The sequence below is a fragment of the Miniopterus natalensis genome, chromosome 11, assembly GCF_054644295.1.
Source record: "Miniopterus natalensis isolate mMinNat1 chromosome 11, mMinNat1.hap1, whole genome shotgun sequence".
NCBI classification, from domain to species: domain Eukaryota; kingdom Metazoa; phylum Chordata; class Mammalia; order Chiroptera; family Miniopteridae; genus Miniopterus; species Miniopterus natalensis.
In genome coordinates this window covers 73,166,560-73,184,679 of record NC_142091.1, presented here as the reverse complement: position 1 = coordinate 73,184,679, position 18,120 = coordinate 73,166,560, and the positions used below count along the sequence as shown (strand labels likewise).

At 54.5% G+C, this 18,120-nt stretch overlaps 1 protein-coding gene across 1 annotated transcript; it reads right to left on the bottom strand.

The window, feature by feature from the left end:
- Positions 1–753: 753 nt before the first annotated feature.
- On the bottom strand, positions 754–17,803 carry CAPN1 (calpain 1). The gene is made up of 21 exons (XM_016208420.2): positions 17,499–17,803; positions 17,347–17,416; positions 16,961–17,079; positions 15,364–15,497; positions 15,106–15,274; positions 14,766–14,849; positions 14,357–14,442; positions 14,007–14,081; positions 13,717–13,877; positions 7,395–7,576; positions 6,489–6,500; positions 5,609–5,820; positions 5,457–5,496; positions 4,805–4,870; positions 4,659–4,716; positions 3,805–3,869; positions 3,307–3,375; positions 2,981–3,059; positions 2,213–2,329; positions 1,884–1,942; positions 754–1,506 (listed from the first exon to the last, which is right to left on the bottom strand). Exons 1-21 carry the CDS (start codon positions 17,763–17,765, stop codon positions 1,480–1,482), a joined length of 2,151 nt encoding a protein of 716 aa, XP_016063906.1. The 5' UTR covers positions 17,766–17,803; the 3' UTR covers positions 754–1,479.
- Between the last annotated feature and the right edge of the window lie 317 nt (positions 17,804–18,120).

Sequence of the window (18,120 nt, the reverse complement as noted above, 5' to 3'; positions counted from 1 at the left end):
CCAAAAAAATTCCATACAGAGAACTCAGAGGACGGGACCAGTGCACCCGCCTCCCATACCCCCTTACATCCAGCAACCTGGCCCTCTCACAACCAGCAAGGCTCCCAGGCAGCAATGGGCCAACCCTCTTTACTGAGGACATCAAGGCCAGCAGGACCAGGACCAGGGACTTGCAAAGGCCAGACACAGGCTCAGGATGGCCCACTCCAGGCCCTGTGCCAGCCTGTGGTGGGCAGAGTCAAGGCAGTCTGCCACTCAGGGCGCCACCTGGGGCTCACAGCAGCCGAAGGCACCTCCCACCCCCCCGCGCCTGGGCTCCATCAGCCTTTGCCCTGCACACGCTGTCCTAGTTTGTGGCTCCCACTTCACCCCCACCATCCCAACTCCTCCTCTACCCCCACCTCTACCCACTCTTATCTCTAGTAAGAAAAGCCAGGATTCCAGAGGGGCTGAGCAGCTTACATAAGATAAGCTGCAGGTGTCTGGGGCACAGGGCACCCCCCACCCAGGAGGACCTGAAGGAGACTCTGTGCTCTGGGGAGCTCTCTGGGGGGTCAAGATTGTGCTAAGTAGGGGTTTTGGTTTCAGCCAGAGTCTCATAAGCAGGAGTGTGCAGGGAAGGCAGGGGTCAGGCCTCTAGGGCTGCCAGGAGGGTGTGGAGGACCAGCAGGGCCACACTGCTAGGGTCCCAGGTGGCCCTGCAGGCCAAGGCAGCAGTTTGGGGCAGAAACACACTCCAGAGACAGTCATGGGGCCTTTTTCCTTTATTATCTGGGGTTTCTCTGCATGGAAACATGAGCCCACCACACCCACGCCCAGGTACCTCTGGCACCCCCATAAGTGGTATATCAGTCCCAGAAGTCCTCTTTAAAATCACCAATATAAAAAAGGAGTGAGGAGGGGAGGAGGAAGGCCTGAACATCCCCGGGGCCAGGCAACTCCTGGTCAGCAGACATGGCTGGGTGCCAGGGCATGGGGCAGAGGGGGCATTCATTGGCTTCTGCACAGGAACAGGCGTTCACAGCCCTGGGGAGGCAGCTCTGGCTGGGAGGGGGCTCTGCTGCTACAATACAGACTGTGCAGAGCTAGTGGTTATGGTTTAAAGTCCGCAGGTAAGGCCAGGTGAGTGGTCTCTGGAGTGAGGGGAAAGGACACATCAAGATGCTGGGACGCAAGGGGCTGTCAGCTCCCCCAGGAGCCCCATCCTGAGGAAGGAACAAGCGAAAGCTGCCTTCCTGGTTTGGCAACAGGAGGTGCTGGGGAAGTCCACCTGAGCCCATGGTCCGTGGAGCAGGGAGGGCCACACAGCCCTGCTGAGAGCAGATGAACCATGGCAGATGGGAGGTGAAGGGACAGGAGGCTACTTCCCACTCTGAGGAAGGCACTTGCAGCTGGCGTGGCCTAGTGTGGTGTGGTAGGAAGGCGTAGCTTGGCAGATGACGAAGGGAGAGGAACGGAGCCAGGGGGCCTATCCCCTGCTCATGCAAACATGGTCAGCTGTAACCACTGCCGGTGGAGAGGAGAGTGGAGAAAGGGGTCAGCAGGGCAAATCCCAAGTCCAGCCTCCCAGCCCCATAGCTCAGGAGCTACCATCTCTTCAGCCCCTCTGAAGGCAGGTTGGAGAGGAACCCTTTTGGGGGATTCGAGGTGGGGCACTTTCTTATCTCCTCCACCCCTGGGAGACCAGGCTGCTGGCTCCTGCAGAGGCCTGGCCCTCCCTTCCTGCTCCCTTCCGAGGATCTGGACACCCCACCCCATCCTTCCAGGACTTGGGTGGCCTGGCCTTTAGGATTGGCTCTGAGGCCACAGGCTCCAGTCCCAGGAAGGTAAGAATCCTCCACCTCCCAAGTTCCTTCCCCCACCTGGCCAAGGGAGGTTCCCACCTTAAACAGGTCAAAGGTCACAACTCCATCCAGATCTGTGTCCAGAGTTTTGAAAAACCCTGTGTGTTCAAGAAAAGATACATGGGGCTGAGAATTCTGGAGGCATTCATGCAGGCCTCCCTGCCTGCCTCACCCCCACCTCCCCACAGCACCCTGAGTTCTCTCACCTACCACAGCCATTAGAGGCTCTTCCTGCTGCCTGAGAGCACCCGCCACACACAACTCCTGGCACTCAGCCCACCTGGAGCTCAACCCCAAGACCTTCGCCTCCCTGGTACATGCCATGCAGGATCTACACCCGGAGGCAGGAGCTGAATGGGGACACTCACGGAACATGGTCTCCAGTCGCACCAGGCAGCATACGAAGTTGTCAAAGTCCACAGCCAGGTCAGGCTCCGAGTAGCGGGTGATAATGAGCTCGTATAGCTTCTTGTTGAGCTTGAAGCCTGGCCCAAGAGAGAAGGTGAGGGCCAGGGAGACTCACCCAGCCAAGGGGACAGGGAGGGGGATCAGGGCTGGAAGGGTGAACCCTGAGTCTCTCTCATTGAAGGCTAGGGCTGCTCCACCTCTCCCTGTCTGTGTGGCCTCGGGCCAGTCACTTTCCCTTTCTGAGTCTCACTTTTCTCTGTGCACGATGGGGACAATAAAAACCCCCACCCTCATTAGCTGCACTGAAGACAAAAGTAAATGGGGCTGCCCGGCCGGGCGTGGCTCAGTGGTTGAGCATTGACCTAGGATCCAGGAGATTGCGGTTTGATTCCCGGTCAGGGCACATGCCCGGGTTGCGGGCCCCATGCCTAGCAGGGGGCGTGCAGGAGGCAGCCGATCAATGACAACTCTCTCATCATTGATGTTTCTCTCTCACTCTCACTCTCCCTTCCTCTCTCTGAAATCAATAGATATATTTTTTAAAAAAAGCAAACTGGGCTAAACCACTTGGCTAAGTAACCGTGGGGAAAAAGGCAGAAGATGGCTGTTCCCACACCACCACCATCACCATCACCATCATCACCCCAGGGATAGGACCATTTGTCAGGGAAGCAGCCTGGGGCCATCTGCCTGGGGATCCACAGATGCCACCAGCCCGCCAGCCTCACCTGCAGACTCGATGGCCATCCGCATCTCGTAGGCACTCATGCTGCCTGACTTGTCCAAGTCAAACTTCCGGAAGATGGCCTGGGGTGGGGAGCGGAGGGTGAGAGCGAGGCCAGAACAGCCCCCTTTCAGTCCGCCCTGGGGTGGGGGATTGTTGAGGGTGGAGGGGAGAGGCCCAAAAGGTGGGTCAATTGCTGGGGTATGTGGGCTCCGGAGAAGTAGACCCAAGGTGGAGGACCTGGTCCATGCAGTGTGCAGCCCAGCCTGGCCCTGCTGTGACTAAGGCTGCAGAGGAGGGGGCATGGTGCTGCCAGCAGGGGCCACCTACCAGGTAATTCCGGATGCGGTTCCACAGGATATTGAACTCCACAAGGCCCAGCTTCCCATTGCCATCGCGCTGGGCAGTCATTAAGAAAAAAACTCTACAGCTGAAACCAGGCATGGGGAGAGCACGAGCAGCCCAGGAGAAGGGGAGACTGGCTGCAGAGCACACCAGATGAGGGGAGAAGCAACAAGACCGAGTACAGTCAGCCCGCGGCCAGGCCTGCCCTGTTCCCTGAATCAGGCTGGCTGGGGAGGGTGCAGAGCACAAGCCTTAGGGTCACTCGGGGATGCAGGCCCTGCTCCATTTCTCACTTGACACAAGGCCCAGACTCAGTTTCCCCCTCCCAATCAATGGGGCGATGTTAAAGAAGGCACAGGTCCATCCACACTCCACAAAGCTTTAGGGTTAGGGTTGTTCCTTTCTCTGCACTATTCCTGGGACAAGTCACCCAGAGTCCTTCCCACGCCTACATCCCCAACTGCAAGCCCCACGGCAGGATACGTCCATGAGGTTCACCATGCTGCGGCAGGACTCCATGCTGAAGCCCTTGGTCCGCAGGTCTTTGTCTGCAAGAAAAACAGTTTCAGCACCCAGCCCAGCGAGCTTCCTGGGCCCAGCCCGAGGTAGGGGCATCGGGTGGGGCAGGATCAGGGAGGCATGATTCCTGTCCCCTGGCATGTAAAATCTAGCAGAATAAGTGTGTAGTAGTGTTTTTATCATCAGAAATAACAGTTTAAAGTCTTTTGGCAATCATGCCGGTGTCTCAACAGCCAGATCAACACTAGGATCGATCAGACCAGAGTAAAATGAAAAGGGTGCGAAACAGAAATGAAAGACACGCGGTGGAAACATTCAGCAAAGGTGGCCATGGCTGAGGTGGAGTCTGCTTCAGGCTCCAAGGTGAGAAGAGGAGAGGGGGGGTCTAGAGAACAGCACGGATGGAGGTCGGAGGTCAGAGGTAGGGGCAAAGGGAAGGCTGGGGGGGTGCTTCCTTCAGTTGTGCACATCGAGAAGTGAAGCCAGGTCTCCTCCTGAAACACTTGGCCTGGCCCCAGATGCATCTTCCAGGAGGAAGGGTCCTGCGCTTGGCACTAAGGTGCTGGCAGCGGCTAAGCTTCGAATCACACCAGGCCACTGCACTCAGGCTCAGAGAATGGGGTCCGCAAGACAGCGTGAGGTGTTCAGGAGGAAAGTGGGGGTGAGCAGGGCTCAGGAAGGTAGTGGAAGGTTTCCCCACCCAGGAAAACCAAGGGGTCGGGTTCAGTCCAGTGTGCAAGCAGAAGCCTACGTTGTGGAGTTTGGAGGAAATGGGAGGCAGGACACAGGGTGAAGAGCAGCCGCTCGGGGACACTCACGTTTGCTGATGATCCTGTTGAGGATGGTCTGCAGCTCCTTGACGCTGATCTCCAGGTCCTGAGGGAGAAGGGAGGATGGCACCTGTCCTGGGGAGTGGCCACCCCTCAATGCCCCAGAGGCGCCCCTCCACCACACCCCAACCTACCTCCCCTGCCAGTTGTCTGAAGAGGGCCTTGAAGTTCTCATCAATCTCCTCTTCCGAGAGCACTTGCTGGATGGAGAAGGGGGAGCAGGTCAGGGACGCCCCAGCCCAGCCCTCACATGGGCAGCAGCTAGAGGCAGGGCTGGGACCACTCATAGCTACATGTCACTTCACTTCTCTGAGCCTCACTCTTCTCGTCTGTAAGGTGGGAGTCTAATCCCCACTCTACCCCCTGTCCAGGATTCTGGTGGCCTAAATGAGGAGGGTACAGTTCAGCTCAGTGAAGGGTGAACTTTGACTCCCTGCTGCACTACCTGGGCAAATTCCTTAACATCTCTGAACTTAAGTTTCCCACTGAGAGGGGAGACGGTGACAGCACCCTGACAGTGTTACTGTGGAGGAAACAGGCTGACCTGGAGAAAATCTCAACACAGACCGGCAGAGAGCGAGAGCACAGAGATCCCACACAACTATTATCACAAAGCTCTTGGCAGACTTTAAAGTGCTGGGCAAACGAGGAATCAGCTTTATTCTTACGGCTCCTGCCAGAAGGGGCTCTGCCCTGCCAGATGGAGCCCGGGGGATAGGACACCCAGGTCCCCATCACACACCCAGGGTGGAGGGGAAGAAGGCCTGGTGGGGGCAGGGCACGTACCTCATCAGGAAGGTTGGCCTGGACCTGATCATCCAGCTCCCTGCAGAGGGGGCGGAAAACGAGGGCCAGTCAGGGGGAGCAGGGAGGCCGGGGGGGGGGGGGGGGGGGGGGGGGGGGGGGACGACAGGAGGAAAGGAGGGCCCACGACTCACTCGGTCCCGGCGCTCTTTTCTGAGAAGAAGCGCAGCACGAAGTCGCCCTCCTTGTTGGGCTCGAAGGTGGAGGGCACCACCACGTACTCCCCGGGCGGCAGGCGGAAGCGGGTGCTGACCTCCCGCAGGTTGATGAACTGCTCCGACCGGGCCCGAGACGAGTTGGCCAGGAAGAAGTCGCGCTTCAGGTGCACGGCCGGCTGGCCCACCAGCTGGACGGGAAGGAGGGAGTGGAGCAGCTGCCCACTCAGCCCACCGTAGGGCTGCCCCCGGACCCGGGCCCCAGGCTCCGAGTCCTGGCCAAGGGGCTGGAGAGCTGGGTCGTGGCTCAGTCACCCCAGGCTGCGTGACCCTGACAAGCCATTTTGTCTGTTTCCGTCTCTGTAAAACGGGGGTAATAACCCTGCCTACTGCACAGGGTGGAGGTGAATGTAGATACTATAACCATGAATGAACTCCCTCCTTACTACTACTCGGAGCGGCCCAGGGCAGATGCCGCACCTCATTCAGCGCTCACGGGTGTGGGGTGCTCAGCCATCCCCCGCCCTGCTCCTAACCCGCGCCCCAGAGGCCGCAGCCCACACTCACGCAGTGTAAACAGTAAGACAGGAAGAACCTCGGTGTGCGTGTCAGGTGGGGCTCTGAGGGCCAGGGTTCAGATCCCACTCCCTCACTTGTTACCTGCTCTGACCTCCAGGAGAGCAGTTTGCTCTACCCACTGAACAATGGGCGGGGGTTGAGGGGCACTTTGTGAGCAGTAAAATGAGGTGACTTCTTAGTTTTCTTTGTGGACTTGCCACAGGACTGCTCCCCTCTGCACACCATCAGGCATGTGTGTTCAGGGGTGTGTAAATCCAGGTGAGTCATGTGCCACACCTACCTCCGGAGGGACCTACAAGAGAGATAGGGAAGTTAGAGAAGCATGCTTGGCCCAGGGGCCCAGGGTGTAGTAAGTGTTGGGTAGGGGCCCTGAGTTCTTAAGATGCGAATGACGAGACCAGGAGGCAGGGTCCTGGGCCTGGGGCAAAGTGGTGACCCGGATCTGTCTTCACATCAGAGAGGGACACTAGGATCCTGGGAGGGGGGCACAGGCAAGATCCTCTTTGTCCCTGAAATGCTCTGGGTCTCAGCTATGAATCAGAGCCCCCAGGACAGCTCCCAGGGTGGCCAAGAGCAATGTCCTACAGTCCAGGGACATCAGAGGTCCATGGGCTGCCAGGAGTCTTAGGCCTGGGCTGAGGCTGTTTTGACCCCCACCAGGAAGGTCGAGGAGTTTGTGTGTCTTGAACACAGTGCAGGAAGCAGGGCTTCCTGTATCATACACCTCCACACCAGCCTCTGCTTACACACTTCCCAGACAGGGAGCTCACTACTCCACTAGCGCAGTCCACCTGCCCACTTCTCTCTGAAGCTGAGCAAACTCTGGCCCCCAGAGCTGCCTTCCAGGTGTCAGCTCAGTTAGCTCTCTCTTCCCAAGAGAAGCCTTCTGGCCTGTAAGTGGGAATGAGTCCCAGAATCGTCCCCTCTCCTAGCCAAACATCTTCCCCTCCACCAGCCCCAGTGGGTGAATTTTAGGCCCCTGCACACCCTAAACCTGGCAGAGGGCTCAGCAGGTGCCGCCCTGGGCTCATGGGACCCTGCCTCAGTGGAGTGATTCACCCCAGTGGCTTAGTCAGGATAGGCAAGCAATGGCAGTGGTGTCCTCTGGCGCCCCCTGGTTGATTTCACCTGTGGTGGGTGGGAGCCCGGCTTTTCAACAGCGCGCTGGACTTAACCCCAAGCTCACCTCATACACTGCAAAGCCAATGGTCTCCATGTCACGGCCAAAGCGGCGCTCCCGGCGGCGGTGCTTCTGCATGAGCGCCAGGACGAAGCTGCAGCCTGACTCTCGACCCCCGTAGTCATCCTCGTTCACGTCATCTGTCTCCTCCAGCCGGATCTTGAACTGGGGGTTCACCCAGAAGGTGGCTACAGGAGGGGAAGAGGTGAGGATCAGAGGAGCAGAGCCGAGCCAGACCCCAAGTCTTCCCCACCCCCATGTGCCTATCCATTCACTCAACAAAGTGCCCATAGTGTGCCATGTGACAGACATACAGTGGGGACACACACAGTCCCCGTCCTCAAGAGCTCACATTCCTGACACAGGAGGAAAAGAATGCGCCAGCCAGGTTAATTAACGAACAATCACAGGGCACAAGCAAGCTGGAGCTGGCCAGGGAAGGCATCTTTGAGGTGGCATTTAAGCTGAGAACTGAGGGAAGCCCTGGGACGACACTGGGAAGCAGGGGCCAGGCAGAGGGAGAGCTGAGCCCCACACACAGGCGGACAGCCAGTCTAATGAGGCTCCCAGTCCCAGTGAGCACAGGGACCCAGGGGGTTCCCGTGAACACAGGGGACCCAGGGAGGTGCCAGAGGTTTGCAGAAGCCGGAGTGGTGGCGAGGAGTGTGGACTGAACCAAAGAGCAAAAGAACCTTCTGACACTATACCCACTAGGAAGACTATAATAAAAGACATGGGCAATGACAAGTGGTGACAAGAATAGAGAGAAATTGTAACCCTCAGACGTTGCTTGTGGGCATGGAAACCGACGTCGGCACTTTAGAAAACAGTGGCAGTTCCTCAAATTAAACACGTAAATACTATACAACCTAATGATTTCCCTCCTACTTATAGACCCAAAAGAACATATGCTCACACAAACACATGTACGTGAATATTCATAGCAGCATTACCCATAATAGCCAAGCACTGGAAACAACCCAAATGTTCATCAGCTGATGAATGAAGAGACAATATGTGGTCCACCCATATAATGGAATATTATTCTGCCATAAAAGTGAAATGAAGTACTGATACATGCCACAATGTGGACGAGCTTTGAAAATACTATATTAAGGAAAATAAGCCAGGCACAAAAGGTTACATATTGTATGATCCCATCTATATGCAATGTCCAGAATAGGCAAATCTACAGAGACGGAAAGATTAATGGTTTCGGGGGCGGGGAAGTGGGGAATAGGAGTGACGGCTAAGGGATGGAGGGTGTCCTTGGGGGCAGTGACAATGTTTTGGAGTTGGATAATGGTGATGATTTCACAGCACTGTGAATATACTAAAACCCACTGAACTGTACACGTGAAAAGTGTGAATTTCATAGTATGTGAATTATCACAATTCTTTAAAAATTATGTATCAGAATTGTGTGACTGAATTAAAGACACACTTGGAGGGAAATTTATTGCCTTAGGAGCATATATTTTTAAAAAACCAAATTAATGAAATAAGTCTCTAATTTAAGAAGACATGAAATAAAGTTTAAAAATAAATCCGAAGAAAGCAGAAGAATGAGATAAACAGAAAAGCAAAGATTAATGATATAAAAAAATACTATACGTCAGACCAACAAAGTCAGAAGACATTTCTTTGTAAGGTCTAATATTGACAGATTTCTCCGAGAATCAACGAAGACGAAAGAGGCGATGCAAATAAGCAGCACTATGAATAAAGAGAGGGTACCAACAGACGAGGCATCAGAGTATCTTAGGGTAACTTTACACTAATAATTTTGAAAACAGATGCAAAGGATAAATTCCTAAAAAATACAATTCATCAAAACAGGCTCCAGAGGAAAGAGAAAACCTGAATAGTCCAATCACCATTGAAGATACTCAGTATCAAAGGTTAATGTTCACAGGAAGAAAAGAGCAGGCCTGCCAGCTTTACAGACCATTTCCATCAAACATTCAAGCAACAAATCATCCCCATCTCATGCAAACTCCTCTGGGAAACAGGAAAAGGGAAAACGCTTCCCAATGCACTTTATTATTATTTTTTTAAAATATTTTTTATTTTATTTCAGAGAGAGGAAGGGAGAGGGAGACAGAAACATCAATGATGAGTCATTGATCGGCTGCCTCCTGCACGCCCCCTACTGGGGATGGAGCCCACAACCCGGGCATGTGCCCTGACCGGGAATCAAACCGTGACCTCCTGGCCCGGCCGGGCGTGGCTCAGTGGTTGAGTGTCGACCTAGGATCCAGGCGATCGGGGTTCGATTACCGGTCAGGGCACATGCCCCGGTTGTGGGCTCGATCAATGACTCTCTCATCATTGATGTTTCTGTCTCTCTCTCCCTCTCCTGTCCTCTCTCTGAAATCAATAAAGATATATTTTAAAAAAACAAACCATGACCTCCTGGTCATAGGTCAACACTCAACCACTGTGCCACACCAGGTTGGGCTCCAGTTCACTTTAGAAGCCAAATATAAATATAGCACCAATAGCAACACTAGACAAGGTCAGTATAAGAAAGGAAAATTACAGGCAAATCTCACTCATGAACACAGATGTAAAGCTATTGTATAAAAATGTTATGCTATGAACTCATTTTTATCTCAGAATGTAAAGTTGATTTAATATTATAAAAGTGGTCAATGTAATTTAGTGTTTTGACAGATAAAAGAAAAAAACATATTATCATACTAAATACAACTGAAAGTACTTAATAAGATTAAATTGCAATAATGTGGTAAAAGGTGTCTACAAAAAACCCTAGAGTAGAAGTTTTTAGTGATGAAATCTAAACATTTAGCCGTGAAAACTTTTCCTCTGAGACAGGGTTAAGACCACAAGGACATAGCCATTTCTATTCAATACCATAGCCCTGGCCAGCATATTAAACTAGAACACATAACAAAGGTTATAAGAATTGGAAAAGAAACAAATTTGTCATTATTTGCAGATGCTCTATTGTCAATTAGAAAGCCAGAGAGAGCCCTGTCTAGGTGGCTTAGTTGGTTGGAGCATCATCTGTACACCAAAAGGTTTGAGGTTCGATTCCAGGTCAGGGCAAGTGTGGGAGGTAACCAATTGATGTTTCTCTTTCTTTCTCCCTTCCTCTCTCTAAAAATCAATAAAAACGTATCCTGTGAGGATTAAAAATTTTTTTTTAAAGAAAACCAAAGAGAATCTACAGATAAATCCTTAAAATTAATTAAACAAGTTTGCTGGACATAAAATAAATTTAAGAGGTCTACTGCATGTTACTGTATCAGCAACTCTTTCTTTTCTTTAAATTTTTTTTTTAAATATACCTTTATTGATTCAGAGAGAGGAAAGGAGAGGGAGAGAGAGAGAAACACCAATGATGAGAGAGTCATTGGAGATCGAGCCCACAACCCGGGCATGTGCCCTGACCGGGAATCGAACCTTGATCTCCTGGATCCCAGGTCGGTGCACAACCGCTGAGCCACGCCCAGCCGGGCTCAGCAACTCTTTCTTAGGAGATGTAATTTTAAGAAATATTGTTTACAATATCAATATGATAGAGTCTCTAGGAATAAGTCTCAAAAGATGTATGAGCCCTTTATGATAAAAATTATAAAATTTTGTCACAAGACATTAAAGAAAGCCAAAATAAAGTGATATACAGTAGTCCTCCGTTATCCGTGGGAGATACGTTCTAAGACCCCAGGGGATGCCAGAGACCTCGAATAGTACCAAACCTTATATATTGTATGTTTTTCCCTATAAATACCTACTATAATGAAGTTTAATTTAAAAATATGGAGCAATAAGAGATTACCAAAACTTACTACTAATAAAATAGAATTATAACAATATGCTGTAATCAAAGTGATGTGACTGTGGTCTCTCAAAAGGTCTTATCCTGTCCTCACCCTTCTTTTTACAATGATGTGCGATGTCACAACGCCTGTGTGATGTGATGAAGTGAGGCGAGTGATGTGGGCACTGCGACGTAGCATCAGACTACCACAAGGGCCACTTGAACACTAGCTCTGCGATACGGCAGTCGTGGCCCGATAACCTAGATGCTCCTGGCCAGCGGGCAGGTGGCGGACACACTGCGGATACGCTGATCAAAAGGATGACTCAGGGCCTGGGCGGGCCTGCCCAAGATTTCAGAACGCTACTCAGGACAGCTCATAATTTCAAACTTATAAATGGCTTATTCCTGGAATTTTCCATTTAATATTTTCAGACCACGGTTGATTGTGGGTTGGAAGTGCTGCAAGCAAAAACACAGATAAGGAGGGGCTCCTGCACCACGTTCCTGGATACGGAGGCTCACAATCGTAAAGATGGCAACTCTCCCCAAATTGATCCGCAGATTCAATGCCATCCCAAATGAAATCTCAAAATGGTTTTTTGTATGACCTGGTAAGCTGATTCTAAAATTCACATGAGCCCGGCTGGGCGTGGCTCAGTGGTTGAGCATCGACTTAGGATCCAGGCGATCGGGGTTCGATTCCTGGTCAGTGCACATGCCCGGGTTGCGGGCTCGATCCCCAGACGGGGTAGTGCAGGAGGCAGCCGATCAATGACTCTCTCATCATTGATGTTTCTACCTCTCTCCCTCTCCCTTCCTCTCTCTGAAATCAATAAAGATATATTTTTAAAAAATAATAAAATTCACACGGAAAAGCAAAATGCAAGGATAGCTAAGAGAGTCCTGAAGAAGAGATGCACCCTGTCCGATAGCAGGACTCCGTACAAATCTACAGCAACTACATCAGCGTGCTGTTGGCAGAGGGACAGACCAAGGATGGAATGGCGAGGCCAAACAGACCCACACATGTGGGAGCTCTGTGATGGAGCTGGCACTGCAGGGCAGGGGGGAAAGGACAGGCACCTCAGTAAAAGGTACAGGGACAGTGGTTGCCTATCTGGGGAAAGGGAAATTGGATCCCTATGAGGGAAAAGACTTCAAAATAGGGGGCTGGGAGCCACGCAGGAGCTGCTGGAGGAAACGGCGAGAGACCAGCAGCAGTGGGTCTGGCGAAGCCACCAGGAGTGACCCCCAAGAAAGAGGTTGCAGCCGTGTGGTGAGGGTGGCAGCTGGGCTGGAGCAGGTGAAAAACTGAACTAGAAGAAAGAAAGGAAGCAGGAGTGTGGCAATTCCTGAGAAATTTTGCTTTGAAGAGCAGAGAAATGGGTGGGGAAGTGGGGCTACGATAGGGTTGCCCTGTTTTGAGACAGACAAGTCTGCATAATGACACGAGAGTGAGAGGTGATGGATGAAGGAGGTTGAGGGAAAATGGGGTCCCAGCGGAGGTCGGGGTCCCCATGGGCAGGGACAATTCTACCACTGTCACGGGAGGGAAAGCAGTAGGATGGGACAGGTCTAGACAGGCTGAGAGATCGGAGGTGGGAATATGAGGGGGTTCCTGCGTGATGAGCTCTGTCTTTCAGTAACAGGCCAGGCCAGGTGTGCAGATGAGTCACGGCGGAGGGAGGTTTGCAGGGAGAGTGTGGACAATGCTGACTAGCAGTGGAGCTGCCGGGCCGTGCAAAGTGCTCATTTGAAGTTTGTAGCTATGCATTCCCAGGGAAAACCCTGCCCCAGCCCTGTGATTTCTCTCCAGCCACACTCAGTGGTTCTGGAGCGACGGGAGAGGGTTCAACCAGGATTGTGGTTGTGCCAAGTGAGAGGAGCGGAGGGAGCCAGGAGCCAGGAAACAGAGCTTGCAGGGAAAAGATGAACACCATGACTAACCTGGTAAGGAGAGGACAGGTGGGAGGTGGAGGACAGTGCAAAAGTAGTGGGTTCGACAGATCAGACAGGTCAACAAGGCTGAGTGAGAGCTGCGGGGAGGGCTGCAAGGGTCGAAGGCGAGGCCAGAGAGGGGCGTTTGGAACAGCTCAGGGTGGTGGCTGAACTAAGGGGAAGGAAAGGTTGCTCCAGGTGAGGATGGCAAGGGATTAAGAGGCCAGGCTGTGGACCAAGTCATCCACGTGGATCTGGAAGCCCAGGGAAAGGTGACGGGTCAGGGAGGACTGCTGGCCAGGAGGAAGGTCGCGGGTTGAGAAATAACAGGAAGTGGCTGGATGGCAACAAAGTCTCCTTCCCCTTTATCACCCTGGGCTCAGGCCCCAGGATGGGAGGCAAGCGTGGCTCTTTAGAATTTACAAGGACGTGCAACATTTTACTCCTCGAAGCTAATCTGAGGGGTCAGCACAACCACCCCCATCTCCCACGTGAGAAGCTGAGGCTCCCCAAGAACACGTGCTGCCTGAGGCCTGCACGCTGGAGGCAGCGGGGCCCAGCCCCCAGCCCGTGTGCGCGCCCTTTGTGGGCTCAGGTCACCTGGGTAGTTGCGGCAGCCCCCCGCGGTGCTCCCCCGCCGCCAGGTGCCGTCGTAGAGGGTGGTGTTCCATTTGCGGAACCGCCGGCTCTTGAGGGCATCGGGAGTCAGGTTGCAGATCTCCAGGCGGGTAAACTCACGCATGAAGTCTCGGAATGACATCCTGGGGATCGGGGTGCAGAGGTGAGCCACGGTCCCCAGCCAGGACACACAGGGGTGCCATACGGCCCAGTTTGTGGGTTTGGGAGGTGGTGTGTGCCTCCTGAGGGGCCAGGCTGAGGGAGCTGCTCACCAGAACTCCCCGTCTTCCATCTTGATTCGGAGCTGCTCCCGCTCATAAGGGTCCACGTTGTTCCACTCTGAGGAGCTGTGGGGAGCAGGGTGCTGCCAGGGGCTGGTGGGCACTGACCTGCCCGGCCTCTGTCCCTGGGGCCTGTCCTCCCCTAGCCCAGGTCAGAAGCCCTGAGGATGCTCAGAGGCTGGGCACAGGGGCCCAGGTGCCCTGTGCTTGGTCCCTAGACCCAGTAACATGAAGATGGGCCCCTCTGCTCAATCCTGAGCCCACCTCAGGCTGGCAGAGCCCTGAGGAGAAATGCCAGTCGTACTGATCAGCCTCCCCAGCCAGTGCCCACAGCCCCTCACCGGTCACTCCAGGCTCCTGTCCACTCCACCTCGCCCCAGGGGTTCCGCATCCGGATCAGGTTCACCATCTGGCCCATGTAGTTCACCTGTTTCCCAGAGCTCCCATCAGTGCCTGTTTCTGGAATGTGCTTTAACACCCCTTCCTGCCATTTCACCCTCACCAAGCCCTGCTCAGCACCCAGCACCCAGCAGCCAGTGCCACACCAGAAACAGCGGAAAAGCAGCTGTGTCCACAAACTACAGGAAACCAAGGCAGGACAAGATGAACACCTCAGGACAGGAGTCCCCAGGAGACAGATAAGGTGCTACTATAGGCAAGCCAGCCCTCCCACAGCCCTGGTCACAGGCCAGAGAGGCAAGAGCAGGCAGAGAGGTGGTCACCAGCCTGCAGGGAAGGCCCCCACAGTACCTGCTTGGCCCCAGTCACAGAGTACGCGTGGCCCTTCACCAGCTTCTTGAAGGTGATGGCCTCCATGTCCAGAACGCTGGAGATCTGCAGAAAGCCATGTGCTGTGGTCAGAGGCGAGGTTCCAGGACCTGGCCAGCATCCCTACTCCCAGGCAGATGAGCCCTGAGCACCCGGGTCTTGGACATTCACCCTTATACAAACAACAGCTACTAGGAGTAGAAGGCAGGGACCCTGACCCCACCTAACCCAACACCTCCTAGAAGGGGCACCCCAACACTGCTTTTGGCCAGAGCCAGCCAGACCCTGTGCAAACACACTAGGGACAGGCTGGCGCACTCACATCAATGGAGCAGCCCAGCAGGGAGCCCCGCTCCAGCGCCTTGATGATGATTTGGTAGAGGTCGCTGGGTGCCTTACGCAGCTCATACCACTCGGTGACGCCGCCTGTGAAGTCCTCAAAGCCCTCGGAGGTGCTGCCCCCAGACAGGGCTTCATAGCTGCCATTCACCCTGTGGGTGGCCCCAGGTCAGTGCTCTGGCACCATGTAGGTCGCTGCACCCCAGGATGGCCTGCAGCTGTCCCCTGGGCCCCCACTCACTTGGCATAGGCCTTCTCCAGCAGGGCGCTCCAGAACTCGTTGCCTTGGGCAGAGTGCACGAACACCAGCTTCCCGTCCTTGGTGGGCAGCAGGTCATCCACAACCACATCCACCCACTCCCCAAACTGCCACAGCTGTGGGTGGGCAGGGAGGGAGCACAGTCAGTACCCGCTCTGGGGTCCCCAATCCTAAGATCAAACCTGTCTGCCACTTACTAGATCACATATCCTAAAGCAAGTTATCCCCTCCGAGCGTCAGTTTCCCTATCCATAAAAGGAAACAGCAGTACCTTCCTCATGGGTAGAATTAACCCGATCATGAAGGTAAAGCTGTCCTAAAAGGGCAGCACTGCTGATATTTTAAACAGACCAAGGTTGGAAAGCTCCAGCCTGGGCTCTCCAGGAAACGGCCTTCTTTAGGACATGGCCCCTACTTCTCCGCTCCCCATTCTAGGCCAGGGTGTGTGTGTGTGTGTGTGTGTGTGTGTGTGTGTGTAGGGGGTAGAGATACATATGTAAAGTGGACACAGACTGAAAATGTAACATCCAGATCCTTCAACCACAAATGGGCGGGGTTCCTGCAATCACGGGGTTTGCTTCAGAGATGCCAGAGGGCCGGGTTCCCCAGGCACGGAGGAGTCAGGTTGCCTGGGGCCAGAAGCAACACAATGCTATGGAGAAGGAAGGGGGCAGAACAATGGGGAAAGGGGAGCTGGTGCACCCAAGCAGCAGGGGTAGCAGGGAGGGGGGCGCTATTGAACTGGCCAAAAAGGGCAGGAGGAGCAGACTGGAGGAGTGAGGGGGAGGCAGTGGGAAAAGGGGCAGTGAGGCAGCCTGGGCAAGTGTGGCGCTTGGCCAAATGAACGGCACCAGGGATCCTATGGGTCCTGCAGGCTGTCTCCTGGGACCCAAGGTAGGTGAGGATGGAGCATGGATGGTAACAGGGCTCCCTGACTAGGTGGAACGAGGACACCCAGGAGTCCCCAGGGCAGGGCTAGGGCCACTGGGGCCAGAGGGTCTCATCCAGGGTTGCTGGGGGGGCGTCTCCCCCAACACCAGCTCATTAAGAATTCATTAGTATGACTTCAAAAATGGGCTCGGCGGGAAAAGCTGGTTTAAATAGACTCAATCCCAAGTTTTTCTTTTCGGCAGGGCTCTGTCAGAGGCTGGAGGCTGCCAAAGTCCAGGAGGAGCTGGGGTGGGTAGCTGGGGAGATTGATACCAGGGGTGGAGATGGCCATACATGGTCTGTTTTCACCCAGCAGAACATTCATTTATTTTTAGATGGGGAAACTGAGACCCCGGGGAGGAAAAAGGATCTGTCCCACAGGATGTAACACAGAGACCTTTCTATTCTTCCAAGCACTTTCCTCCCGATATGCACAACCACACAGGAAAACTGCCAGTCAAAATACCTGCCCAACCATTTCACACATGACAGATCCTAGATGGCACCGAGGTCAAATACATTCCAGAGGGAGGGCTGGTCCCTGCAGGGTGTGGCTCTGAGCCACCCTGACTTCAGATTGCTGTGGGTCATCTGTCCTCACTTCCTCCAGTGGCAGCTACCACTCTCTCCCCCACGCTCTGCACCTCACCTGGAAATGGAAGATGCCAGCGTAGCCATCCTGGAAGCTCTGGCCATGTGGGACCACTCGGTGCAGGAGGGTGTCATTGAGGGTGAGAGAGGCGATGGCAGCCAGGAGCCAACAGTCCCCTGGGACGGGAGACCCACATCAGACCTGTTCTGCTAATCAGCTCTCGGAGGTGCACAAGCTTGCCCATGCTGGGGAGAACCCGGGGTTCCCTGGGTAGCATATCCCTCAACTTACAGGAAAGCCCCAGGAATCTGGGCAAACCAGCCCCATCACTGATAGCCAGAGCCTGTCTAGGCTTGCAGGAGGGAGGGGTTGGGGCAGAGCCAGAAGGAACGGGCACAGGGAACTCCTATGGAAAAAAACACCGAAAACCCCCTAGGGCCTACCCAGCGCTCCCTGGCAGATGTCCGTGCGGGTCGCCCCATCCACGATGAACTGGGGGTTTGAGAGCAGCTCCTGCAAGAGACCCAGAGTCCTGTCTCTAGACCAGCCACCCCAGACTCCACTCCCTACTAGGGACCTGGGTAGCCCCTCTCACCGTGGGACGCTTCCACTTGATACCGTAGGTTTTGGAGGAGTTGGGGCCCAGGTCCTTATAGCCCAGGCTCTGGGTCACTGGAGGGAAGGCATCGTCGCGGAAGAGGGCCCCCGCCTGCAGGCACTGAGCCCGCAGCTGCTCATAATCCTGGCCCAGGTACTTGATGGCATTTTCATGGCGGCCCAGGCCCAGCTCCTTGGCCCGCTGCTTCTGCACTTGTGCAGACACCCCGGTGCAGTACACTGGGGTGATAATCTCCTCAGCCATCCTGTGGGACAGACAGGCCTTCTCAGAACCCAGGCCTTCCCAGGACTGGGACGGGGTCCTGCCCGTCCTTGCCCACCCTGCCTCCCCAGACCTGAGGTTTCCCCACATCGCCGCCCCCCTGGCAGGACTCAGGCCTCTGCCACTTCCTTCTGCTCCCAGGGCAGGAGTTCCCCAGCCCCGGGGTGTGCTGGCCACGCCCTCCCTGCCCCCACAGAGCTACCCCCTCTATTTTCCCCGAGCCCATTGTCCTTGGCCGGCTGCAGCCCTGTGGTCAGCGGGCCAGCGGGCCAGCGGGCCAGCCAGGTGGGGCAGGGCGGGCCGAGGTGACGCGGGGAACCTGAAGGTCGGAGACCCC